We start from the raw sequence: 27,463 nt of genomic DNA on the forward strand, positions 1-27,463 counted from the left end.
AGTTTAAACTAAATTCACAACTATATTATAAATATAAAAGCACTGAAAGTTTACATACTGGTATTGTAAGTAGCGATACCTCCTCAGCATGTTTTCATTCATAAATCAATGTATCTACTGTTTAGCACATGTATAGCACATATCTAAAATGTTTGCCTCAGATTTATGACTGAGAGCTCAATCTGCACTTGGAGACTAGATACTCTTGCCATGGTGTAAAGAACATAAGGATCATTTTAGAAGATGTTAGTTGGGAAAAATGACACAAATATTTTCTTTCCATAAAATCTCATATCAAAGGTTCCTTTACCTTTCATTGGTGGAACTTCTATTTCAGGTATATGTGTAGGTTTCTTTTCTTCAGGGACAGTTCTTTTGAGAACAGCTGGCCCTTTAAGATACAATTTACCTTTAGGGCTTTCAATGTTATTTGGAAGAAGTTAGAAAGAAGAAAAGCAAATCTAACAGGAAGATTCATGAAACAAAGGATTAAATGCTTCCTGAAAGAACATCTATGTTAATTTTGAAGATTAGACAGAAGAATAACATATTAAAAAATATTCTTGAAAAATGGCCATACATTTGGATGGTGGAATTTCCTTCCTTTTCAGAAGAAACAAAAACATTCTTTCTTTCTGAACTACTTTCAGATGTCGCTTAATGACAGAACACATATTTTTTAAAATGACTCTCAAATATTTTCAGCAAATGACTTGAAACCAACAGGCAAAAAAAGACTCAATGACAAACAGTTGAAAAAAACACTGTGAGGACATAAAACATACACGCATATTTCTCAATAAATAATGACGACAAAAGAGAGTTCATGATTCATGAGGACAATGCAGAGGAAGTATACCTTTAGCTGGTGGAGTCATTTCCTTTTTAGGAACAGCAGGTAGTACTTTTTCTTTTGGAACAGGTTTCTTCAACACCGCTGGCACTTTAAAGACATTGATGTTTTTTTAAGAACTTTTGCAGTGTGAATATTATGTAAGAATAGAAGTTAAACAAAAAAAAAAAGAACAATTCAAGAGTCAGAAAATTTAGAAAAATACAAAATGCAATGTCCTCAATAGTCCACCTGGACTATTTTGCTTGGATTCACATAGCTAGAGTCTTCAGTATTTACTGAAAGAAAAACACTGCTCTTGGGTGAATTTTTGACTGAGATAGGCCTTAACAATTGGGTTTCATGAACTATCAGCTCTAATTAATGCCAGCTGGGAATATGGTAAGGTTTTAATTTCCTATCAACTAACTCCAAGTCTTTATGCAAAAAAAAAATCCCTTTCCACTGATTGCATTCTGATAATTCGTATGAGAAACAACTGTAAAAGTTAGCACAAAATTAATTTCTGGCAAATTAAGTGCTCTGAACAGAAAATTACAGAGCTTCAGACTAGAACATAAACTCTACTGGCATCCACTGACAATTGCTATTCACGACTCTTATCTTTTGTAGAGCCTGATACAGAGAACACCTATTAAGATTATATGCACTCCAGCTCATCATTAGGTTGAAGAAGGTCCTAGTTTTTTAGGATTCTGTAGGAAACTAGAGTTTCACTGATATGGCACTATAACTCAACAGAGTTTTATTAATTTATTCATCTGCTTGTTTTCAGTTATTAGCTATAAAATGTCACTAATATTGTGATGGCAAAAATCAAATCTTGAAGGTCCTGCCTGCGCTTCCTTTGTCCTCAGAAAGTAACTTGTCCCAGTTCTGATTTGTTAAAGAAATATTTTTTTTTTAGTAACTTAATCCCCATCTTTGACTGTATTGTGAAAGAAAGTTAATGGTCTAGCAGTCAAATCAGAATCCTGGGGATTCAGAGACTTGGGCAGAAGGCTGTGTTTTTAAATTTATCTAATAGCTGATGTACCTTTAGCTGGTGGAGCTTCTTTTTTAAGAACAGGAACAGGTACTTTTTCTTCTGGCAGAGGTCTTTTAGGCACCTTGGGCACTTTAAAAGATATTTCATTATGGATTTTAAGTTATTTATGAGGAATTACAATAGATACAAAGACAGCAAGCAGAGCAATCACTCATTTGTAGAGGATCCATCTCATCATTTATGCAGAGACAAGTGAACAGCCACTTATCTCAGAGTTCTTGAGCAATGAAAGCTAAGGAATATCAGCATACATCTTTCTGGTACATTTTAGATGCACTTTCTGTTTAACCTGAGGGATCCTATGATCATAAATTTAAATGATGAGAAGGAAGGTCCTACATGAGTTTTAACATCTCTGTAACTCACAGGAGCTAAACTGGGCAAAAGAAAAAATATTGACACATAAAAATATTTAATTCAGGCTGAAGCTGAACTGCATCAGAAAATTATAATTTACTTTGCTTGTGTCATATCTACACTAGCTCACTCTTGGCAGTCAGATGTGGAATCCTTCCATTCCACTCTGAAGGGAAGAATTCCTTAGGAAGGAGTAGAAGAGAAACAATCTTTGAATGGATTTATCATTACCAGCAACACACATAGGACTACAAAGGGGAAAAATATAAATAAACACCCGAAGGTGGCTTAAGCGGTAGGTGGGAACTCAACAAACTGTAAGAATAAAGAAATCATGACTTGATGTACCTATAGTAGGTTGGATTTCATAAGCCTCCTCATATGCCTCCTCATATTTCTCAGAGATTGTTTCCTTCTCCTTAAACTCATACTTTTCATAGACATCTTCTTTCTCCTCAGCCTCCTCTTCGTATTCCTGTTCCTGAATCTCCTTATATCTCTCAGGTTCTTCAGGTTCCTCATATGCCTCAATTTCTTCAGTTTCCTGAACCTTCTCAAACTCTTCAATACTTTCATATGTCTCATACTTCTCATACTCTTCATATGTATACTCATACTTCTCCACCACAGGAGCAGGAGCAGGGACTTTTCCTTTCCGGATAATTTTCTTGGATACTTCAGGCACTTTAGAAACAGTATTATTGTTACTGTTATTATATATTTTTTTTTTTACAGTTAGTCAAGACAATCCACATAGAACAGAAAATGTACATGATAACCGCAAACATAAGTTACATTAAAATATAAGAACATCCTCCTGAAACAGTATATATATTGTAAAAGATTTTAGGAATGAAGAGGAAAAACAAATCTTTGGGAGGAATAAGAAGAAATATATCTGTACCTTTAGTCGGTACGGTTGGTTCTTTGGGTTTGGGCACAACAGCTGGCACTTTCTCTTCTGCAACAGCTCTTTTATGCACCTCAGGGACTTTAAAGAAATTGATTTCTTTTAGGAATTTTAAAAAAACACCTTAGAGCAGTATAAGTAAAAAAGCACAAGAAACAGAGCTTTATGGTTCTACAATGAGAACATTGATAATGAAGAGTTTTAATATAAATTTAAGCAGAAATCTCATACAACAAAGACGAAAATTAGAAAGAAGGCCAAGAGTATTTTTAGCACAAATAATAATTATAATCAGGAGTACATGTACCTTTTGCAGCTGGAACTTCCACTTTTTCAGGGGGGGCAGCAGGTACCTTCTCTTCAGGAGCAACCGTCTTAGGCATCTTAGGTACTTTAAAGACAGGACCTAACTTCAGTGTTCTTTTGCCCAATTTTTAAATAGACACAAATACAAAAGCTTGCGAACAGCAGAACAGAAACTTACAAACAAACAAATAGTAGAGTGACAAATATAATACAAGACAGACATACTAAAATGTCCCTGCTAAACTCAACTTGTATGAAGAATGTTATCTATTAATGATAACAGCATTTGCAAACTGCAATACCTTTGGCGGGTGGAGCTGGCACCTTTTTGGGAACGGGTTCTTTCTCTCCAGGAACAGGTTTCTTAGGCATCTCAGGCACTTTAAAGACATTATTTTATTTTAAGAATGTCATCTGCCAGTAGTATGAGAAACAACAGAAAACATAGACAAACAGACATAATGAAATAAGAACTGATCTGCAGAACATATTTTAAATGTTTTAAAGACGAAAGAGAAATAAAAACAAAAGACACTTTATATCCATAGGCAGACTTCTTGAATAAGTCAGATAATTTCAGAACTTATTTTTCCGCTAGGAATTTGACAGGCACTCTGAGACATCAATACAGAAAGACAGCAGGGACACAACACTAACATAAATAACAAACAAAATAAAATAAAATAGAGACACTGAATGAGAATAACAACACAATGTTTTCCTAGCTATTAATTTATGTACCTTTCGCTGGAGGAAGCTCCAGTTTGTCAGGAGTGGGTACAGGTATTTTTTCTTTTGGGACAGGTTTCTTACGAATCTCTGGCTCTTCAAAGATATTATTTTGCAAACACATTTTAAAATTACTTTCAGAGCATTAAAAACATAAAAAACACATGAAACAAGATCACAAGCTCCCCCAAAAGATCATTAAGATTTACATACAACTTAAAACAAGAAATAAAGATGAATTTTAATGAACCCAAAAGTAACTTGCAAGAAAAATTCGTGTACCTTTTGATGGTATAGTTTCCTCTGGAATAGTTTCCTCTTCTTCTTCCTCAGGAACAAAAATGGGAACCTTTTCTTCAGGCATAACTTTCTTTGCCACCTCAGGCACTTTAAAGATATTATTTTAAGAACTTTACTTTCACAACATCACAAAGAAAACTTCATAACATAAAACACAAGGACACCAACTTTAAAGTAACAATAGTAATAAAAATAAGGGAAACTATCAGGTTTTTTTCACTCCCTGAAAACAGAAAAGTGCAATTGGGTTATAAGGATTAGATGATGATTGGCTCTTTTGCCCAATTCTTAATTACATAGCATCATTGCCAACGGAAAACAGATTGTAGAAGATTATTAGCATCTAATTTTTTACACAAAAAATTTCCAGTGTCTGCTTTTCAATTTTTTTTCTAAAAAACTCAGCTGCTGAGGTAGAATTTCCTCAGCACCAAAAGGTGGCCTCTGCAAAAGCCTGCCTCCACTTTGAATTTTGCATTTAGGGTATATCTTCTGGCTATTTGTATGGTCAATGGTGATTTGATTTTATTTTTACATAAGTTTAGCTAAAAGACTTGAGATTTTTGCATACCTTCAAGGTACATGTCAGAATGATCTCCCTGACTTGAAGATTTTCCAGTTAAAGGCCCATAAAATATTATTCCAGATATTTTGTTTAAACAAAATTTAAATTAATTTAAACATCAGTTCTGAATAATGATATCATAATGAAGTATTTCATTCACAGCAATCACTTAAAATGGAAAACAAGCAGATCATTCAAGGCCTGATTCTCAGCCCACTGAAGTCAATAACAAAACAGACAATCAAGTCCTGCCTGAGACCTAGCACTGCTCAGTACAGGGGAGCAGCAGGGTGCTAGAACCAAGGATCTGACTGAGCATAAATTGATTTTTAAAATGAGGTTCCACTGAAATATGAAAATGTAAGGGAGAGGAATTATCTGCATACAGCACAATGTGATATACCTTTAGCTGGTGGAATTTTCTTTACTTTAGGAACTGCAACAGGTACTTTTTCTTCTGGGACAGCTCTCTTGGGCACCTCTGGCACTTTAAAGATATTGTTTTGATAAGAAAATTTCAATTACTTTTAGAGCATCAGAACTACTAAAACCACGGAACAAAGTCACAAAGACAAATAAGATGAAGAAAACTCCCCTCAGAAGGATAATTAAGGTTTACATCCAGCTTAAAAAAATCAATAGAGACGAAGATCTTTCAATGAACTGAACAAAGCTTTCTGATAATTTTCAAGAAGAAATGGTGTACCTTTTGCTGGTATCTCTGGAATAGCTTCCTCTTCCTCTTCTTCTTCTACAGGAACAAAAATAGGTACCTCTTCAGGGGCAGGTCTTGGTATTTCTGGCACTTCAAAGATAGTATTTAATTGTAGAAAACTTAGACACAACATCAGAAACTGGGAGACAACTTACACAGAAGCTAGAGAGTATGAATTAGCAAGTACATTTGTCACAAACTGCTACAATACTTCAGTTAGATTCTAATAACAAACATACAGAAACAATAAGAAGCATCATCCACATGTTCAGTTATAAGAAGAGATACCTTTGGCTGGTGGAGGTTCTGGCTTTTTATGTACAGGGACAGGTACTTTCTTTTCTGGAACTTTCTTGGACACTTCAGGCACTTTAAAGAGATTTTTGTTTAAGAAATTCATTTTCAATGTAACATAAAAAATAGTAAAATGATAACTGTATAACTGATATTAAGATAACTACAAATATGGTAAAATTTAATTGTGTATGAAAGATAACATTGATTTTATCCACAGATTTATGCACAGATGCAAACTTACAAACATACAAGCACAGCACTACAAATTGGTGTAGTAAGGCTAAGGGGGAAGTCTGGCTGTTTAGGTACATTTTTTATCTTTTGGAGCATCCGTTTTTGAAACAGCAAGTAATTTTAAATAACTTAGATATATAAGATCCAAAAGACAGAGACAACACAAGTCACAAACACAGAAATTTTCAAAGTGTAGGATAAGCATAGCACCCGTGACTAACAAAACCAGCCACAATACAGCATCCTGATCAAACATAGGTCAGTGAGTGGTTTAGTATCAAACACACTAGGAGGAGGAATGGGATTGTTACTTGCAGTCTTCTAAAGCTGAAGACATAAAACTAGAATTACACAGTTGAGCCAGAAACTGGTGTACCTTTGGCTGGTGGACGTTCTTCCACTTTTTTAGGCACTGGGACAAGTACCTTCTCTTCTGGCACAGGTTTCTTTGGTACTTCAGGCACTTTAAAGATATTATTGTAGTTTAAGAATTTCATTTTTGAACCATAAAGTAAAGAACAAGGATATGAATCAATAAAGTGGAACGACAAAGAAGAACTGTCAAGAATAGAAAACTCTCTCCACGCACATTATATTAAAGAGGAAGGGTGAACAAAGACCGATCTTTTAATTTTTTTTTTTTTTATAACACATTCAGTCAAGAGCTGATATACCTTTGGCTGCTGGAACTTCCTTCTTTTTTGGTACAGGAACAGGAACCTTCTCTTCTGGCACAGGTTTCTTTGGCACTTCTGGAACTTAGTAAGATATTATTGTAAATTGAGCTTGACATAAGAATCTAAACCACTATGACGTACAAGCCAGTGACACTAAACAATTGAACACAAACACAAAGAAGCACAATTCTTAAGAGCAACCATCCTTTTACTAGTGTAAACCATCCTAGTGTTTAACACAAGTGAAAAGATAAATGAAGTCTAGAAGATCACAGTTAATTACAAGTTCATATACCTTTAGCTGGGGGAGCTTCCTTCTTTGGCACTTGGACTTTCTTTTCAGGTACAGGTTTCTTTGGCACCTCAGGCACTTCAAAAACAGTATTTTGGTTAAGAAATAATCCACAAGCAATTCAAAACAAAAATGAAACAAAAAAGGCAGCAGCACAAACATTCCATATGAAGAGCCCCCTCCAAAAAGAACAGAAAAAAGTAATGATCAAGTAAAGCATCTGAAAAATACTGTGAATTATATATTCAGATGATGTCTGCTAACATAAAGAGATGATATATACCTTTTGCTGGAGGAGCTTCTTTTTTCTTCAGAATAGGTATTTTTTCCTCTGGAACAGGCTTCCTGGGAACCTCGGGCACTTGAAAGATACCATTAATGTTTTAGGTATTTATTTCTAAAACAACAGGAACATATAGTACAAGCAAGCATCACAAATATATACCCAAAACACCATGATTTAACGTGGTTTGATTGTTAAGAAAAATGAAATAGCAAACAGATTATATAAACTGCTATTATGTCCATTCTCCCTACTCAGCCATTGAGGCCATCAATAAAAATGTTTTTATCTTCAAGGGCTTATTTTCTGATCAAAAGATTGAGTTAAGACAGTTTGACTTTTTAGAACCAGCTATTAAAGGAGATTAAGAAGTGTCATGGTGGGGAAACTTGCAAAAATACAATTTTATATTTTCCTCCAATTTTTGGATGTTTATTACAAATATTGTAATAAACAACTATTTAATTGCTGTATAAGATATTTAGTGGTTTTACTACTTCTCCTTATTTTCCCCTAGAGCTATGATCCTAATGCTCCTCAGGCATGTAATAGGTTGCATCTGATCACGTCGAATAAGCCAATTCTGTATATGTATTGCATATATATTGCTGATTACATTTTCTTCCTCAGAAATTTCCAAGTGCTTTCTACATATAAAAAACAAGCCATCAAGTGTATCAATTGATTTACTTCAAACACATAACTATGGATACATTATAAGTACCCAGCAGTTTACACCACAATTTGTTGGGTAACAGCAATGTTTATGAGTGGTTTACTTAGATGAAAAAAAATAAAATCCTGACTCTACTGAAATCAACAGGTTTTCCCTTTAACTGCAGTGAGGCAAAGGTTTCAAGTAAAATGTATCTTAACGTTAAACCCAGAAATATCCATTCAAGTTTTATGATGACACGAGAGTCTGGCTCTGAGCATACTGAAGAACGTTTGGAGCACATATGAATTAAACTTAACTACTATGATAGAGTCAAAGGAAATTTTACCTAACCCTAATCTTCCTGTTCAGGATTAACCTGACTTTTGCAGTGTACAGCCTGGCCTTTTCTTTACTAGGAAAAATGTACTAATCAATATGTCAAAATCCACCTTTGACGGTGATTCTTTAAGCATTCATTCATGACAAACAACTATAGGGTTTTCAAAGATTTCTGAGAGGAAGTCAGTGCGACTTGTGTTCCTAAGTCACTTATTTTCAAGTACCCTACCTATTTTCTAGATAAACATATTTTTTGTCCGTGACTGCAGAATTCTCGTAAACATTTCTAAGTATTTCAAGCACAGTCTGATAGCAAAATTGGACCCCAGATTAGGATGAAATAAAGCTCAGTTAAATTTTCTTAGTTATACAGACTTCATGTGAAAGAGGAATGAACATGTATGACATGGAACAATTAAAATTATAGAGGTAGTAGTAAAGAGTAGATGTACAGCCATCGCATGTTTTCTACACTATATACTAATCATTAAACATCTTGAAAAAAGACACACTGTAAAGCACACTGGAACATACTAAAACAAAACTTTGGTACATTAACAGAATGAAAAGATACTACTTTTTCTCACATAAATCCTAAAATTAAAGTATACCTCTAACTGGTGGGGGAGCCTCCTCTTCATACTGGGGAACTTCTGACTCTTCCTCCTCATATTCAGGAACTTCCTCTTCATAATAAGCAGCTTCTTCTTCATAACTGGTAACTTCTTCCTCTTCATATTGAGGGGCTTCTTCATACTGAGGAACTTCCTCCTCATAGTGACTAACTTCTTCATAATGGTGGACTTCCTCCTTGTAATGGATTACTTCCTTCTCATATCTGGTGGCTTCTTCCTCTTCGTATTTTGGAATCTCTTCTTTCTCTTCATAATGAGGAGCTTCAACATACACTTTTTCTTTTCGGACAACTGTCTTGCGTACTTCAGGCACTTAAAAAGATATCAATTAAAAGAATCTTAAAATTTAGCACATAGATCTTACTAATAATAAGGATCATTGTCAAATAAGAATTAAACCAAAGGAAGAACATTCCATAGAAAACAAATCAGCATTCACTGTACATGGAACATACAAGACACAAAAAACATTTATACCATATTTCAATACTCTATCCAGTATACCTTTCGCTGGTGGTCTTGCCATTTTTTTAGGAGGATAAATCGGTACTCTTTCTTCAATCATAGCCCTCTCTGGTACATCAGGCACTTAAAAGATACAGTACATTTACATTTAAGAATTTTTAAAAGTGGTGTTTAAAAGCAAAAATATTCTTGGCAAGAAACACAAAAAGATATTCTACAAATACAAGGCTGATATGTAAAAGACAACCGTGTTTATTGACACTGGACATGTAATTATGGAAGCCATTAGGCTGCTATTCAATAGTAACAGGCAACATTTCAAGATCCCAATGTAAGCAACTGATATGATTCCTGCTTCATCCACTGCTGCCAGCAGTGAAGTTAAGGCTTGCTAATGGGCAGAACTAAAAATCCAAATTCAACAAATTACAAAATCACTAAATCCCACTCTTCTCTCTGGCAGCCCCTCTCCACAGCAGTGACACTTTACACTACTTCAGTAATAGATCAAGAGTCCTCAATCACTGGTAACAAAAGATTTGCATAGGAAACCCTAGATGAAAATGAGGGAGTTCGTAGAGGAAACCTTTGTGAATGACTGACAATAGATAAGAGCTCTGGTCTAATTAAAGGCAAAAGAATTAATTGCTCAGTGAGGAAGGTATTTTTCCTCTTCTGTTGATTGCTTTACAAAGTGACTTGTTCAGGCATTGCAAGCAGCCATTCCCTATAAGAGCAGGAAGATTTCCAAAAAATTAAGGTGTGAATATGTTCAGTTTTTAAGATTTATTCAGGAAAGAATGCACGCTATATTTAAGCAGCATATTCTCTTTTTCATAACAGCAGTGCATGGGTCTTGTCTTCTGAGGCAGGTATCTTGGGAAATTTTTGACCAATTTAACTGGAAACTGCACAGAAAACTAACCTAGCATTTTAATGTCTGGGAGACTACTAGACTTGCAAGTTAGGGAATAACTTTGGCATTTTCTTAATAGATTGGAGATCTTTTTGGATCTTCATAAGAGATGAAATCCATTCTGTCAGTGACAGATTTGAGAATTTCTACATGTTTTCTTCATGACAAGCTACAGTGAGCATAGATGATTGGCTGCCACAAGTCTTGATGCTTGTTAAGTGGGTATTATTTTGGGGGCAATGTGAAGCTCTTTAAATATTATCTGGCACAGTCCTGCTTGATATTTAATTGTAAGTGCCAGGTACATCTGCATTTGAAATCTTAAACTAAAACTGATTGGAACTGGTAACTTTGGTTGATTTGATAACAAAAACTGCATTGTGCATGACTGTCCTTGCCAGGAAGCTCAGGTTCCTTTGGATTCTTTTGTCCTAGCTACAACACTTCTATTTGGTATCCCATGGGAGAACTGTTGCATTTAATGTCCTTCTGCTTTGACACTTTTTTTCCAGACCAGCTGGCATATTACCCCAGCCTTACAGAAAGCCAGTCAAAAATTCTCTTTCATCCTCCTCTTGGTACTTATGATCTGACTGTTCCCCTATCATTCGCCAATAGAGAGACTAAATAGATTATTTAACTTCACACTGATGTGATTGTATTAATCTTTTGTGATATGAATATCATAATGTGGTTTATCAACAGCAGCAGATCTGAAAGTACTAAGTATGAGGCATCTGGTGGCTCATTTTTCACAAATCAATAGATTCCCTCTAAAAGTGATAGAGCAATGAATTTTCTTTCAAAGCTGTGAACTTTGTTCAAAACCCTTGAGCTGGCAGGTCCAATATATGGGATTGTGCTAAGTCTCTCAGGCAGGCAGGCAACAGCAGAGGTAAAGTTTTTTTGTTTGACCTTCAGATTTAGGTGAGGAATTGCTGTCACAGAACAGGAAAGGACAGGCTTGCTTTTCAGAACAGGAAAGCATGTTAATATAAATGAAGGAAAAGTTTGTCCTGTTTCCCCTCAAAGGTCAGACAGGTGGCAAGGTTTGCAAAGGAGGAACTAGTGAAATGGTTGGGCTTCCACTAAGACAACAGCAGTAAGCCAGGAGGAAAGATTTAGGCCTTTTGTGAGAATCAAATACTATCCTGTGGCATTCCACAAGCTTCACTTTCAGGATAAACTGGCGATCTGCATAGGACATGAAACTGTGTTTGTTGTCTTTTTTTTTTTTTAAGTAGATAACAACATGTAAATTTGGACATAGAATCTTTTTAGTCCTTTCATACCTGTGTATGAAATCTCCTTTTCTGTGTGAAAAGAAACGGATACTTCCTCTGACATAGCCCAGTGTTCTTCTTCTGTTGGTACTTCAAAGACAGAGTCTAAAGTTAATATTTTTCTCTCGTGCAATATCATGTACAATAATAAATATCCCATTTGGGGTTTCTTAGAAAAGTAGTAGTTATTTCCTGACACGTCCCACACCCTGAATAATTAGGAAAAATATGTCTCTAGTGTTTCTCAAAGACTGTTAAGGTTCCCTTGGGACTATGGTGGAACATAGTTGTGGACTTGGTAGTGTTAGGTTAACGGTTGGACTCGATGATGTTAAGGGTCTTTTCCAACCTAAATAATTCTATGATTCTAACATTAGAACTTCAAGAAAGGTGCCAGACCAGCAGGCTTGAAGCTCTGGTGGTATTGCATGAGGACAGTCTGTTCATAAATGAATCCATGGGCAGGAGTACCTTCTGGTGGTGGAGACACTTTTCTTTTTGGAACAGCAATGGATACTCTTTCTTCTCTGGCAATTTTCTTCGGTGCTTCTGGCACTTTAAAGATAGTAATTGTAAGAATACTAAATTCTAAAAGAAATCACACACTTTCTGAAGTTCATATGAAAGAATTATGGACAAACAATTATGGGGAAATAGTACACATTTACATGGCAGAGATACTTATTACAAACACAAAATCACACCAGACGTACAAACATAAAGACATTTAAATTAACAAAGAAATAGACCAGCGGAAGCTTTAATGCATAGTAGCTAGATATGCATTAAATATTTTGAAGACTACTAGTTTGGGGAGTTCCCCAGATAAATTAGACACTTTGACACACTGTGCACTTTTAATAACAGAAATATTAATTATTAAATATTAAAATAATATCTACTAAAATAATACATATAATATTAGAATAACATAGACCAAAACACATCAAAAAGCAAACAGCATATTCACACATCATGAAGTAAGATGGAATGACTGAGATGAAAGTAAGATGTAAATAATTTGCCTCTACGCTCTTCAGAAACACAATTAAACTACAAAACAACACACATACAGGATACATAACAAAATCACTTTTCAAACACAAGAAAACCACAGAAACAGAAGACATATTTGTAAGTTTGAAACCCTTCACTGAATATTGACAATGTTATAAAACATTCATAGTTTTTTTTCTAAATGTGTTCATATATATTTAACTTCTTCACTGAGTAAATATCTTCACTCAGTTTTCCAAAGCTCTGAAGCAACCAGAGGGATGAATGAAGTTAAACAGTGGCTAGAAAATGCAAGGAATGCAGGTGTGTAACTGTTCTCTGTCACCTTCTGCATTCTTTTGCAGGGGAGAAGACAAAGGTGCTTTTCATTTATAATCAAGCCAGGAGAGACTGGGATTTGATTAACCAGGCAGATGGTGAGTACAATGCACACGGACACATAATATTTAGAAGCCTTCTCTACTTTCAAAAGAACTTGTATACCTTTAGCTGGTGGAGCTGCCACTTTCCGTGAAATTGGAACAGGTACTTTCTCTTCTGTCACTGGCTTCTTGGGCACTGCTGGCATTTTTTAAAAAAAAGTTTATTTTAAAAGGTTTTGAATTAATCACAGTTTAGGAACATAATCAGATGACAAAATACAAATGCAGAGACTTGACATTTCTTCAAGTTAAATAAAAAAAAAGACAACAAACATTGAACATTACAGTGTGTGTTAGACAATTGGACATTATAAATATAAATCAGTATTCTGAAATAAGACTTCTCTTGTGTAGCTCTGAAAAATTATATACCTCTTTTTGGTGGAGCCTCCTCTTTTTTAGCAACTGCAACTTTTTCTTCTGTGATAATCTTCCTGTGCACTTCAGTCACTTAAAAATAAGTGTAAGAATATTTAGTTGCAATATTTGAAATGCAGACATATGTAAGTTTTTTCTACTTAATCTGATTTTTTTAAAAAGAAAATGCTAAGTAAACTTCAACAGCAACGAAAATGAGACATTGCAGAAGAGTGTACTTTGCAACCATAGCACAAAGATAAATAAATAGTCAAAAGAAAGGGGAGATCCAGACAGAGGTTACAGATACTCACAGACAAAAATTTATTTAGGTAAAATGCCTAAGCACAAATACTGCAAGGCCAAACAAAAAAATCTCCATGATAATAATATACTCAGTTTGTTTACCTTTGGTTGATGGAGGTGCTTCAACTTCTATCTCAAGAGTGGGCACCTCTTCTTCTGCAAGTTCTTAAAAAAGATTATGCAACTTTAGAAAATTTGATTGATTTCAGCAACAAACATAAGTTAAAAGATGAAATAACACATAAATCTCATCAAGATGACACAGGCCACGGGCCATATTGTAGACAAACAGACGTAAGTACATGTTTAATGTTGAAGAAATTTGATATATGATATATATATTTTTATCAACATACATATATGTTAAAGATGCAATACAACAAAACCCCCATTTTTTGCAATAGGAACAAACCACTGATATACCTCTTGCTGGTGGAGCCTCCATTTTTTTAGGCACAGGGACAGGCACTTTCTCTTTAGGAACTGCTTTCTTATGAACTTCAGGAACTTTAGAAAAATGAGTAAGATGAGAAGGAAGATGAGGAAGAATATTAAGGTGTAATATTTGTAATTGTCTACTACATTACAATGTGTTTTACTGAGTTGACACAAACAATACTTTTCATAGTACAAGATGGAATATGAGACAACCGTTCATCGCTGGAAGCAGACACTACCCATGTCAACATGTACAAACAAGACAGTAAGACAAACATAATCCCCTTGAAGATACATCACCCACATGAGGAACTGCTTTATACCTTTAACTCCTGGAGCTTCCTTAGGGGCAGCTGGAACTTTTGGTTCTGGGACAACTCTCCTATGCTTCTCAGGCACTTTAAAAGATTACAATACGTAGTTTTACAAAGAGGAGTAGTATCACTATAACATGCACACATTTCCTTAATACAAAAAAACACAAATGGAAATAAACATATAGTGGCAACATAACGCTCAGAATGATGAAACAACCAATATTTTGTAATGAAAAGAACATATACCTTTAGTGGGTGGGGCTTCCTCTCTTTTAGGAACAGTTACCCTCTCTTCTACGTAGTAAGACTCTTCTTCAGTCACTTAAAAAGAGTAAAATAAAAAAATACTTGAGTTTAAGTATTTGACATCTTTTACTGTCTTTATAGCCCTGGTAAGCAATAAAATAATTGTAAGACAAGAATAAGCAGTGTGCTTTACTAACAGACACCTCTGGTATTACGAAATCTACATTCAAACCCTCCTGCTCCTTCTGAAGCCAATGGAAGAACTCCAAGCAACTTAAATGGAACTGAGATTCAGCTCTCATCTTGTATTTCTGTGGAATCTGAAAATGTCAGCATTCGAAGTACTAGATCAGCACTTTCCATTCCTCTGTCCACTAGTTCACTAATGTTGGAATTTGTTCACTTGGAGAAAGCCTATCTCCCAAGTACTGAGAAAATTCCTTCACTAAAGCCATTTCTTGAAAATACTTTCTACAGTGTCACTTGTAATGGAAACTGACTCAATCAGTGTATTACCGTCCTTCACAGAATTATGTTACCACCAATAAACTTACAGGGTGGAAACAATTTAGTCATTTTACAATGAAATGGTCTGAGGAACCAGAGTGCACCATGATATTCTGAAGGACCTTTACTTCATCCAGGCAACCTGGTGGAAGAGGAACTTCCAACAGAGAATCTTTGTAAAAAAAAAGAAGGGCTAATAATTCTCAACATCCAAGAGACACCTCATTATTTTCACTGTATTAAAACAGTATTAACTACTACACTTTTCAAAAGCAAGTAATAGAAATTGTAGATGTTCTTAACATTAAAGTTTATAAGATATGAAACATTTATATAGTAGTAAATTTTTCTTTATTAATAGAGTAGATATTAATTCACACTATTTTTGGTACAAAACAAAAATTATTTTTTGCTTTTGGCTAGTATTCCTGAATTGTGGTCATACCTTCAGAAATCTCTTTTCTGTGAACGGAAATAGACACTTCCTCCATTTCTTCTTCACTCCATTCTTCAACTGTTGGTTCTTTAAAGAAGATTGTTAGTTTTAGTATTTTTGGTGAATGGATGGATGGAGGGGGGGGATTGATGGATGGAGAAAATGAAACCCAATTCTTACAAGTTCTATATGACAATGACAGATATGCATACAATACAGAAAGTGCTGTGCACATATATATGTATGATTTGCTCTAAATGATGTGTTTTGTCCATGCCCCATGTAGCCTATTGTGTGCTGTTTTATCTCTCAAATATCCTTTACTGGTCGACTGTCAGTTCATTAGAATGCCTCAGCTCCCCAAAGTTCCCCATCACAACAGCTGAGGGAGGGAAACAACAGTCAAAGAGTTAGAGGTTGCTCCTTGATCCAGCTACATGAAGGTAAGAAGGACAGGAACAAGATGAGAAGGGTAGGTCAAGAATTGAAAGGAAAGTCTGGCATGTGCACATCTACAAATGTGACTGTATCAGGAAAAACATCAACTTGTTCTGGGGTAAAAGGTTAATTTGCAGGAGACAAACAGAAATTAACACTGCACGTATCCATATGAATATATATTTGCATGTTCATATTTTAGATAGATAATTTCCATATCTGTTTTTAAAAACTCATTTATGCTTTTTAATAGAATATGTAAATTGTCTTGACTGGCTAGTTATTAATGGGATATAAAAATGGTCAAAATGTTGATTTCAGCTATCTTGAAGTAGATATTTTGTGGAATTATACTAATTTAAAACAACTGATCTCAACCTTCCCTGAGTATGACAATATGAACTAAAAGAGCTGGTGAGAAGCTAAGACTGTAGAGAGAAATAACATTGTTATCTGCAGGGCTACAGAGAGCCCTGGAGTATGGGAGTATGACAAATGGATGGTTACAGTCCTAATTAGCAGAGTCTAATCTCAACACTATACACCCATACTTCTTAACGATGATTTCATGACAGCCTGATCCAAAGATGATTGTATTCAGTGGTAGAGTTTCCATTCATGTCAATGGGGTGGGATCCTGGCATTCAAGACTGAAATGGTAAATGGCACTCAGGAGGCTCTTAACTGCTTGCAAGTCTGTAAAATGTTCAACACAAAACTCATACAAGACAACTGACACAAAATTTTTGTGTATTTTGATCTTGGTCTTAGAACAACAGACTTGTAGACAAAGCACAAGGTTCTCACTACTGTCTGTTTATAGTGTACCTTCAGGTGATGGGATTTCCTCTGGAATGGCAACAGATACTCTTTCTTCTGTAATAAGTACTCTTTCTTCAAAAGTGGCTTTCTTGTGCACTTCAGGGACTTTGAAAGATAATAATATTACATGTATGCTTTTCTAATTCCATTGTGAAAGCAATGTTGGAAAATGCTAAATCTAAGTTTCCAAAGAATTGCTTAAGGGTACTATGCACATAACACATAACAGAGATTCAATATTTAGAAATAATATTTTTGTAAGCATTGCACAACACATATACTGTAATGATTCATTGTCACTAAATCAGAACAGCAGAATTCACAGGGGAAGCACAAATCAATGACTGATAACAATACAGAACATATAAACAAAAGCTGAGAAACAGCATATACTTTCTTTCTACTGGAAAGCATACCTTTAGCTGCAGGAGCCTCAACTTTTTTAGGAACAGCAGGAGATACTTTTTCTTTAGGGATAAGTTTCTTAGGAACTGCAGGCACTTAAAAAAAAGTATTTAATTTTAGGACCTATAAAGTGCAAAACTGGCAAAAGCATCACATAACAGAAATGTATCATTCAAAAAGATTACACATGGACATGTTTTGCTTACAAAACAAAACAGCTGAGCAAGCTGAGACAAATGCAATGTTCCAAAGACTACAATAAATAATATTACAGTGATCAATATTGTACCTTTTGCAGGTGGAGCTTCTTCTACTTTAGGAACATGTGGTATTTTTTCTTCTGGAGCTGGTTTCTTAGGTACTTCTGGCACTTCAGAGATATGAATTACAATAATATTAAGTAACTAAAATTACAGGTGTTTGAAGACTGCATCTATAGCACAGTTATCCACAAAACTGACACAAAAGATACATAGCTAATGTAACTGGAGTACAACTAAAACCAGATTCACTTAACAATCAAAGCCAAGATTGGACATAAACAAGATGCTTAAGATAACAAGAAAAGAATGTTATTTATTTAAGTGTACCTTTAGGTGGTGGAGCTTCCTCTCTTTTTGGAACAGCAATTTTTTTCTCTGGGGGAGCTCTCTTAGGCACCTCTGGCACTTAAAAAGAAAAAATCCAAGATATAACTGAATTTTATATTTCAAAGATTTATTAGAGTGTTATAGAATTTCATTAATCCATCTATAAGAATATCAAGACACACCACATGACACATTCATATATTTAACATAGAAAGGTATGAGACAAGAGTAACATATATTTGGGGGGAAAAAAAAATCAAATCAGTATCTGGTAGCCTATCAAGTGCTTTAAGACTGATTCCTTAACTGAAGAAAGAGCTGCTCAACTATGTTACCTGGCCTTAAAAATTGTTATATATGCACAGGGAATTATACATAAAAATCAATTTCTAACACAAACATGTTTATGTACAGGCTAACAAAAAAAAAAAATTAAAAAGATATTCAATAGGTACATGTACACTCCATCACTAAGTATACCTTTGGCACGTGGAGGTTCTTTTTTGGGAACAGGAACATGTACTTTTTCTTCAGGCACAGGTTTTTTAGGCACTTCAGGAACTTTAAAGGTATTAAAATTTGTTTAAGTAATCTTTCTAAGGCTTTTGAGTTTGTCTTAGATGAGAACACACATACAACATAACACACAAAGACTGTATTTATCATATGCTTATACTGAGAAGTAATAGTAGTCAGGGAAACAGCACAATAATAGTACGGGACTGGTTAAAGCCCACATTCAAAAGATGCTGTACCTTTTGCTGGGGGAGCCACCTCCTTTTTAGCAACAGCAACTTTCTTTTCTGGAACAGGTTTTTTAGGGACTTCAGGCACTTTGGAAAACATTGTCAAAGTGAGAGAGCTTTAGTTTCTGGACCACTCATCCAGATTTCAGTAATCCAAAATTGCTTTATAGAACATAGTGTCTGGACAAGGAGCTGAGCACTGCAACACAATACAATGTACAACCACTTGGACATACAGTGGACTATATGGGAAAGACACTATGATATGGTATAAAATTCCAATTTTAACATTTCTGCACTATCACCTTTCATGACACTCTATTGAAGTAAAAACACCCTACCCTTGTCTGCAAAAGCCACACAACTTAAATACAAACAACAAGCACAAGATTGTTAGGAAAGAGAAGGGCCAAAGCTGAGGCAAATGCAAGCTGTAAGCTAAGTTATAGCACAAATGAAAAAGTGAAAGTATGGAGATAATGGAGATAATGTAAAATCAAATAATGATATGGAGATAATGCAAAACCAAACCACTAGAGTGTAAATTCATAAATATATTCAAGAAAATGTGAAAAATAATATAATGAAAGACAATTTGTTTGGTTTTTGCTTTTTTCTTTCTTTTTTCACTAGGGCAGTAGAAATACCTTTAGCTGGTGGAGCTTCTTTCTTAGGGACAGGAACGGGCTTTCTTTCTTCTGGAACATGCCTCTTTGGTATCTCAGGCACTTTAAAGAGATAGGTGGTGAACACTTAGGAGACAGTAAAAATATTTGGTAAATCACAGTAGGCTACTTTCAACACGCTGGATAAGCAAACGCTATATGTCAAAAAATATGTTGTTTTATTAAACATACAATATGCTCATCTCAAAAAAAAGCTATTCAAAGCATTATTTAAAGCAGTGATGAAGAAGAATTAGATTTAGAAATGCAATAGGCCTTGAACTTTTACGAGTAGAGCCACAGAGAGATGGAAAGATTTCAGCTCTGGTATGCTATCCTTTCGTAAAGAGTGGTACAGGCAGATAATGTGAAAGTTCAGAAAAATGGAGCGCATGATGATACAAAGATTTTATTCACCTTCAACGTGAGGGATCTCCAGTTCTGTAGAAATGACTTCTTCTTCTTCTTCTTCTTCTTCTTCTTCTTCCTCCTCCTCCTCTTCAACTTCCTTATGTGCTACAATAAGAATTGTAAAGATATTAAATTTGGAGATAGGAAATACCAATGTCCGTAGTAAATCTGAAAAGCTTTTAAGAAGATATTATGTGTGTCCAGTACACAAAGGTCACTGAAACTCATATGCTAATATGTAAAAGAATTTCATCCAGAAAACCAACAGCATGTGCAAATCTCATAATGAGTTTTGGTTAACTACAGATTCAAATTGTTTTAAAAATCTTAAATATTGATTAGCCTCTCATTCTTAATCAATCTACCTTCAACTGGGTAAACAGCTTCAAAGAATCTTTCTTCAACTGTTTTCTCATGCTCTGTTGGCTCTTCAAAGAAAAGCATTTAAACAATGTTAAGATAAAATAGTTGAAATGTTGACAACTATTAATCTAAAGAAAACTGAAGCTACATAACACAATGAACAAAAAGAGGCAATGCGTATTGAAAAACAAATATATGATGTGTCTAAATATGTAATTTGCTATACATAAAAATAGATTAAAAGAAAATCTAGTAGGATTGAAAGATTGTTTTGATTCGGGTGCACAGATTTTTGGTTTTGTACATACCTGTGACATATGAATACTCTTCTTCTCTGTGGACAGAAACCGACATCTTTTCTTCTGAAACAGTCCATGTTTCTACTGTCGGTACTTTAAAGATAGGATTTTGTTTTAGTATTTTCTATTCTAGATCCACATTAGTGGTAGTCAGCATGTGAGTTTTTATCAAATCTGTATCTGTATTGCACATTTAAGTCTTAAACATATTTAGACAGTCAGTATTCATATTCTAAAATACTGAACACAAAACAAGCATACAAGTGTAATATTTAATATCTGTTAAAGACTGAAGGCACAGACAACTTTAACACGAAAATTTAAAATAAATGCATGCACAGGCTTTTGGAAATACTATATCAGAAGAATTCCAAAGGTGGGTTTTCAGAGAAATTTTGGGGCACTGGGCCATTATTATGTAAGCATAGGCCAGCAGGCAGAATATATGAAGAAAAAGCTAAATCACACTGCAATATCCTGTAGGCTGTTTAAACAAGAATCAAAAGGTTCACCACAAACATGTTAAAAACAGACTTTATGAAAGATAAAAGCATGGTACACATACTATTTAAACACTGAGAGTAGTCACAGCACGACTGTTACAATAGATCCAGGTACATACACACAGGCCCACATATTCACCAGAAGCACAAGAACACACAGGGTGCTGGAAAAAATGTAAACTGCAATTGAAAGATGCTGATCTCTACCTTCCTTTTTCATAACTTTTTCCTCAATGATCATTGGTGTAGGTTTTGGTGGTAGAACTTTCTTGGTAACTGTAGGCATTAAAATTTTGTTACTCAGTCATGTATTTAGTAAGTCTACAGCTTTCTAGCAATGATGTTGGAAAAACAACAAACAAGACAAACATAATCTAACTCAGTAGCTAAGTCAGGCTCCTTGGAACCATGCAAAGCAACAGAAGGAATGTGTTTGCTTCTTTTTATTGCTGCCTTCTAAAGGGGCTGGATAACTCAGGACATTTAGTACACAGGTCATATCCTGACATTGATGTATATTGAATTGCAACCAACAGACTCCTGCTGCAGAATGGGAAATGCTATACAAGAGGAGGTGGTTGGCAAGAGAATAAGGATGCATCTTTATTTCATAACCAAACAATTAACCAAGACATCCTGGTAGACAGGTCAAGATGGAAATCTGAGGAAGATGGGGATTTCACATCTTCAAGTTAGTGTGAAATATACCATTTCACCCAGTGCAATTTTACACTCACATCCTTTCTTAAAGCATTGGTAGTTCGCATCTGCATTTAGTATTTTCCCCTAAAAAGCTTTTCATCTTCCTTTTATACAATTCAGCAGAGGCTTTTATTAGATGTTTCAAAGACTGAAAAATTTATCAGACCCATGTTAAAAGAAGATAAAGCATATGCAGATCAGCTAAGTAACAATAGCCACTACTTTCATGTAAAGATGACGTTAAGGTAATTAAACTGTAGTTACCCTCAGCCCGTTTGACTTTTTCTTCTGCAACCCTCTGAGTGGTTATCTCCACTTTTTCGTCGACAGGTTTCTTGACAACTGTAAGTGATTCAGATATATTTATTGTTTAAATCATCTTGCAAATTACTTTCTGGACACAAACCAGGTAGAACTGGCTGTTTTCTTGTTTAGGATGTTATAACCTTTGCGCATCCTGTGCGTTGTTCAGCGCATTGTTCACTGGTGGTGAACAGTGGTGGTAAAGGTACTTGTGAAACAGGTGATCAGGCTCACCCTCCCCTGAGAGATATGCGGTGATCTAAATGGAGGACACTTCTCAGAAGTGCAGCGTTCACTGGCCTAAAAGCACCACCCATGCCGAAGGCTAATATATAGCGAGAAAGAAAGATAACTGAAGCTTAGTTTGATTTTGCCAGCAATTCTTGGTTTGCTTCAACCACCATTGCCACTATTCTCTCTGTATTCGAAAATATGAGGTGGGAGAAGAAGAAGGATTGCCATGAGCCTTGCTCACGTCACTGTCCAACATAAAGACAATTCTCTCCTTTTCAAGGAAATGTGAATAACTACCACAGTTCAGCTTGAAGGAGATGCATAAGAGATCTTAATCTGCATGTTTCTGTTAGTTTTGCAGGAAAGTCATACCTTTACGAACTGTTACTTCTTTCTTTTCCTTCTTTTCAGCTGTAATTGCTGGTGGTTTTCGGTCAGGCACAGGCTTTTTAGGAACTTCAACCACTTTAAAAATAATAACATTGTTTAATGATGAAAAATACATTGTCTAAACTCTCGATAGACACAAACATTATTAGTTATAACATTATAAGTTTATGAAGTTGAAAAACACACAGAGTTTTGGAGATACAATTGTTGCAGTAAAATTTTCTGCTTATTTCCAAGTTTGATGGTTTCTCATCACAGCCAAATTGTGTTCCTAGAGGCATACATGTTACTCCTACCCAAGACAGTTAAAGCATGCAAAGAATTGCGAAATACAGCTATTAACGTCAAGCAATTAAGGTGTGAAACATTTAACCTAAATCAAGTTTATCTAGAATACATGCAAATGATAGAAGAAATATCCAAAACAACTAAAAATGACATGTATCCTCTTAAACTATTAACTCATATTAGGTTTTAAAGATGTCTCTATCTGCAGATTCCATTGGCAACCAAATTACAGTGTATCAATTTCTACCTTTCAATCTATACCTCGCCATATTAGAGTCCATGTCTCATCATCAAAAGCCAGTTAAAACTTGGCAGCATATTAAGTTTCAAGTTATTGTAACAAAAAAAAAATTCCAAGAAATGCTGCCTGGCTCAAAATTTTTGGGCTTAATAATAAATACAAGAAAAGAGAAGAAATAAAATGGTATGATAATTAAAATACCTTCTTCATGAATGACCCGTTTTTCTTCATAAGTCACTTCTCTTTTCTCATAAGCTTCTTCCCATTCCTCTTCCCCTTCATCATAGCCTTCTTCCCTGACATAATAGTCATGGTCTTCTCCATAATCTTCTTCCCATTCTTCATAAGTTTCTTTGGGCTTTTCATATATTTCCTTCTTTTCTTCATGAATCTGTTCTCTCCTTGCCATGGATGTTATTTTGATCTCTTTGGGCTTCTCTGGCAGCACCTCAGAAACTTAAAAAAAATGAATAAAATAGATTATTCATATCATAGCCTGAAATTTGCAAGGGATATTGGATGTTCACAGTTAATTAAATGATTTCACCCTCATAGATGGTTTAAAGAAGTGACTATTTTTTAAGCAGTCCTAACCAGCTTGGATTTTAAATGTGTATGTTTTTAACATAAAGACAAAAATCAAACAGATGTGATTGATTCAAGGTAATTCAAAACAAATTGCCTTGTTTCCACAATGTAATTTTACTATTTTTTAAAAAGTTAAAAAAAAAAAAAAGGTTACCTTTAGGTGGTGGGACTTCTTCAGGACCTTTTTTAACGAGTTTTTTCGAGACTTTCTTTACTGGAACCTTTTTTTCTGCTTAAAACAAATATATTTTAAAATTTAAATTAAAAAAAAAAAAAAAAGAGAATCAACAGTCATAATGAAACATGCACACACTGTCCAAATACTTTAAGTATTCTTACCTGGCTTTTTCTCCTCTGGTGGTGGAACAAGAGGCAGAAGAATAGGAATAGGGGCAGCTTGTAGGAAAAACGAAATATTTAGAATAAAATGTGAGTATGATGTTTTCTTGTAAATGAAGAAAAATCCTAGTGCATTTGGAAAATAGATGAGATGATTTTATTGCAATTGCAGAATAAAAGCAAACATGGTGCTCATTCTGACAGTACACTGTAGCTAGAAGAATATATTTTGAGTGGGAATTCTCAGTCTACCTTTATTTGAACCCTGACCCTTCTCAGCTTTATTTTCTTTGCTGCCATCACTCTCCTATCTTTGCTGATAGTAATTAATTTAAATATCAAATCTTTCCCTTCCTGCTGCCACTGCAAACATTTACCAAATTATCCTGGAAATGAAACCAAGAAGATTGAACTTCTAAGGTTCATAGTAAACTATTGAACGTAACAGAAATACACGTAATGTTTGTAGTCTGTAGTCCAATACCAGAGCCTGGGGAGAGACACCATTTGCAGTAAACGTGGAATACATTTTATGGCTTTAAAAGAATATTTGTATTTTATTTTCCTTTTCTTTTTCAAGGCATAGTAATTCAGACAGCTTGTTTAAAAGATATTTCTGTGGCGAAAAGAAGAAAAGGTGAAAATAAAGAATGATCAGAAGAGGAAAATGGAAATAAAAGGAAGATGGAATAAACAAGAGACTGATAGGAAAACAAGATGGAAAGGACAAACTCTTTTTAAGAGAAAAGGCTTCATTCCTACCACTACCTGTGTATAGTTTTCACCTTCCACACAGCAAAACAAGCCTATCCAAGCCAAGCCTTCCTCATATCATATTTGTATAGAGACAATTAACTAGATCTTATCACTGAGCGAGTGATAAGTAGTGATAAGTAATAATTTTTATTTTATTACTTATTATATTTTTGATATTTTTCTCTGAGATTCCCACTGGCCTGCTGCTTCAGTGCAGCTATAAAAAGCACTATGGTACAAGTATGGTTTGTTACCCTACCTTCAGCTTGTTTTTGAGGTGGAACTGCAACCTTGGCATCAGGAACATCTAGAAAATCAAAATGTGTAGTTTACTTAATAAAAAAATAATAGATTTGAATATGTTGTCCCCAAGAATAGTAGTTGATGGTGCTTTAATCTTTCTGTTCTATCATACAAGGATGCTAGCTTGCTCCTCAAGAATAAGCTAGCTGACCAATAGATAAGTAATTTCATTAATCTTTCTTCTCTGGCCAGACTCTACACTGTTTCATTTTATTTCTAAATAATTCTTGCATCATTTTCGAGTAAGTTCTTAAGAATATTCAGAAAAGAAGACCACTATATATCATAAGGAGATAATTGTTACTCATTTTGCCTCCTTGATTATTTTTTTTCAGTTGTGCAGAGGACATAGAATCTATCAATTGGTCTATTCCTCATTGTTCTATTCCTCAGTCATTCAAACAAAAATAAACTTTTGTGTTTTAGAGAATGTGGCTTCCCATATTGTACAAAATAGTACCCCAGACACATTAATATCACAGATTTTGGAGTTATCACAGTGTTCATTGCCACTATTTATGAGAATAAATAGTTCCTCATATCTATGGATGAGGAATATTTTTTCAGGGTGTAGGTTTGACTTACTATAACCAGGAAAAAAGGGTTTGAAAATAAAAAATAAAGCAGAGCAATGCACTAAATCTGTGACAGAGTATAGACATGATCTTGTGCCAGTCTTGCTCATGATCTTTACCTGGTGGCTTCAACTCCAGCTTGATTTCTGCAAAAGAATATTTGATTTCTTTTAGGACTATTTATTTTTCCAGAATCATGTTTCAAACTCACAAATTTGCAGAAGGCTATGATCACAAATTTGTTTAGCAAATTCGCTAACCTTTGGTTACCAGATAGAGCTCTGCAGTGCTTCTTGCTTCTCCTCTTGGTTCAAGACGAGCAATTACAGAATATACACCTGCAATAGCCAAGTATGTTGATATTTATATGCCTTTATCATTAAAAAAGCAGACAACAAAATCAGATAAAAGAATGGCATCAGCACAAATATTCCATGCACTTTTACCTTCATCTTCTGCAGTAACATTGTGTATAGTCATATAATGACAGCGACCTTCACTTCTGAAGCTGTACTTGGGACTCTCTCTCAGTTCAGTGGGGCCTTTATACCATGTCACAACTGCATCATCAAAAGACACCTCGCACTCAAAGGTTGCAGACTGGTGTTCACTCACTACAATGTTCTGTATGCTCTTTGTGAACTGAATTGGTTCAGCTGTTTTTAGAAACAAAAAATATATAAATCGTTATGCACCACCAGGCCATTTAGCTTATCTAATTCCTTCTCATTGTTTTAATAATAATAGCTGCATTATAATAAGAGATAATAACAATAGATCTTGAAAAAGTAAAGTAAGAAAAAGGGATTCCATCTTCTATGAAGTTTTCTATGTCAGAATGAAGATTAGAAGACATAAGAGTACAACTATAACAAGATTGCTGTGCAGATAAATTATACAAGAGAAGCAATTAAGGAAATTAAAGATAAAGAATAATTAAGAAAAAGAGGAAATCCTAGGAAAATATAAGAGTATCAGAGAGAAAGAAAATAAAAGCAAGTATGACTCAGATTGATTGAGGACCAGGGGACATTAGTAATGATGATTTAGTTAAAGATACTAACTTACACACAAGTAGGTCAGATATTGTTCAAAGAGAAAGGACAGTAAAATTTCTTGTTTAGTCTGTTTCCAAGTTTGGGAATATCTCTTTAAGAAATTATTTTTATTTTCATTTGTTCTGTTAATGGAACATCCAGAAACTGTTTATCACTACTGTAATAAAGAGATTCTATATCTGTTTACAAACCTTCAATGGCCAGATCTGCAGTTGTTTCTAGATCGTCAAGCTTGCAGGTATACTGTCCTTGGTCTTCTGTTCTAACATCCTTGATGATGAGTTTGTGTACTTTGTCAGAGACTTGTGTTGAATATCTCCCTCCTATCTTAATGGGTCTCCCATTTCTATACCACTGAGACTTGGCATTTGGGATAGAGAACTGACAAGATAGCGTGCATGTGTTTCCTTCCTTGAAAGTAGTGTCATGAAGATGCCGTTCAACTGCAGGTTCTATTAGCGTGTTAAAACATACATTTTAGCAGACATCAGACAGTGGAATAATTAAAATAAATTAAATTAATTCAAATACATACT

The 27,463-nt window shown here is 34.8% G+C and overlaps 1 protein-coding gene across 1 annotated transcript in view; it reads right to left on the bottom strand.

The window, feature by feature from the left end:
• TTN (titin) overlaps nt 1-27,463 on the bottom strand; it is a 246,608-nt gene that overhangs the window by 133,768 nt on the left and 85,377 nt on the right. The window contains exons 102-149 of the mRNA XM_075153897.1: nt 27,119-27,379; nt 26,316-26,525; nt 26,130-26,207; nt 25,989-26,015; nt 25,251-25,298; nt 24,236-24,292; nt 24,051-24,128; nt 23,510-23,764; nt 22,762-22,854; nt 22,117-22,194; nt 21,358-21,426; nt 20,657-20,740; nt 20,351-20,413; nt 19,992-20,090; nt 19,557-19,637; nt 18,919-18,996; nt 18,644-18,724; nt 18,164-18,241; nt 17,863-17,943; nt 17,585-17,668; nt 17,175-17,273; nt 15,918-15,995; nt 14,966-15,040; nt 14,726-14,800; nt 14,388-14,471; nt 14,067-14,129; nt 13,674-13,751; nt 13,363-13,440; nt 12,334-12,417; nt 11,872-11,952; nt 9,703-9,786; nt 9,175-9,510; nt 7,567-7,644; nt 7,287-7,361; nt 6,989-7,072; nt 6,691-6,777; nt 6,072-6,152; nt 5,775-5,873; nt 5,472-5,555; nt 4,486-4,590; nt 4,216-4,299; nt 3,777-3,854; nt 3,476-3,559; nt 3,163-3,249; nt 2,607-2,942; nt 1,890-1,970; nt 860-943; nt 311-391 (exon numbers count right to left, since the gene is read on the bottom strand). Coding sequence (XP_075009998.1) covers nt 311-391; nt 860-943; nt 1,890-1,970; nt 2,607-2,942; nt 3,163-3,249; nt 3,476-3,559; nt 3,777-3,854; nt 4,216-4,299; nt 4,486-4,590; nt 5,472-5,555; nt 5,775-5,873; nt 6,072-6,152; nt 6,691-6,777; nt 6,989-7,072; nt 7,287-7,361; nt 7,567-7,644; nt 9,175-9,510; nt 9,703-9,786; nt 11,872-11,952; nt 12,334-12,417; nt 13,363-13,440; nt 13,674-13,751; nt 14,067-14,129; nt 14,388-14,471; nt 14,726-14,800; nt 14,966-15,040; nt 15,918-15,995; nt 17,175-17,273; nt 17,585-17,668; nt 17,863-17,943; nt 18,164-18,241; nt 18,644-18,724; nt 18,919-18,996; nt 19,557-19,637; nt 19,992-20,090; nt 20,351-20,413; nt 20,657-20,740; nt 21,358-21,426; nt 22,117-22,194; nt 22,762-22,854; nt 23,510-23,764; nt 24,051-24,128; nt 24,236-24,292; nt 25,251-25,298; nt 25,989-26,015; nt 26,130-26,207; nt 26,316-26,525; nt 27,119-27,379 — 4,806 coding nt within the window. The remainder of the gene's footprint in view (nt 1-310; nt 392-859; nt 944-1,889; nt 1,971-2,606; nt 2,943-3,162; nt 3,250-3,475; nt 3,560-3,776; nt 3,855-4,215; nt 4,300-4,485; nt 4,591-5,471; nt 5,556-5,774; nt 5,874-6,071; nt 6,153-6,690; nt 6,778-6,988; nt 7,073-7,286; nt 7,362-7,566; nt 7,645-9,174; nt 9,511-9,702; nt 9,787-11,871; nt 11,953-12,333; nt 12,418-13,362; nt 13,441-13,673; nt 13,752-14,066; nt 14,130-14,387; nt 14,472-14,725; nt 14,801-14,965; nt 15,041-15,917; nt 15,996-17,174; nt 17,274-17,584; nt 17,669-17,862; nt 17,944-18,163; nt 18,242-18,643; nt 18,725-18,918; nt 18,997-19,556; nt 19,638-19,991; nt 20,091-20,350; nt 20,414-20,656; nt 20,741-21,357; nt 21,427-22,116; nt 22,195-22,761; nt 22,855-23,509; nt 23,765-24,050; nt 24,129-24,235; nt 24,293-25,250; nt 25,299-25,988; nt 26,016-26,129; nt 26,208-26,315; nt 26,526-27,118; nt 27,380-27,463) is intronic.

This window comes from Calonectris borealis, chromosome 6 (assembly GCF_964195595.1).
Source record: "Calonectris borealis chromosome 6, bCalBor7.hap1.2, whole genome shotgun sequence".
Lineage (NCBI taxonomy): Eukaryota > Metazoa > Chordata > Aves > Procellariiformes > Procellariidae > Calonectris > Calonectris borealis.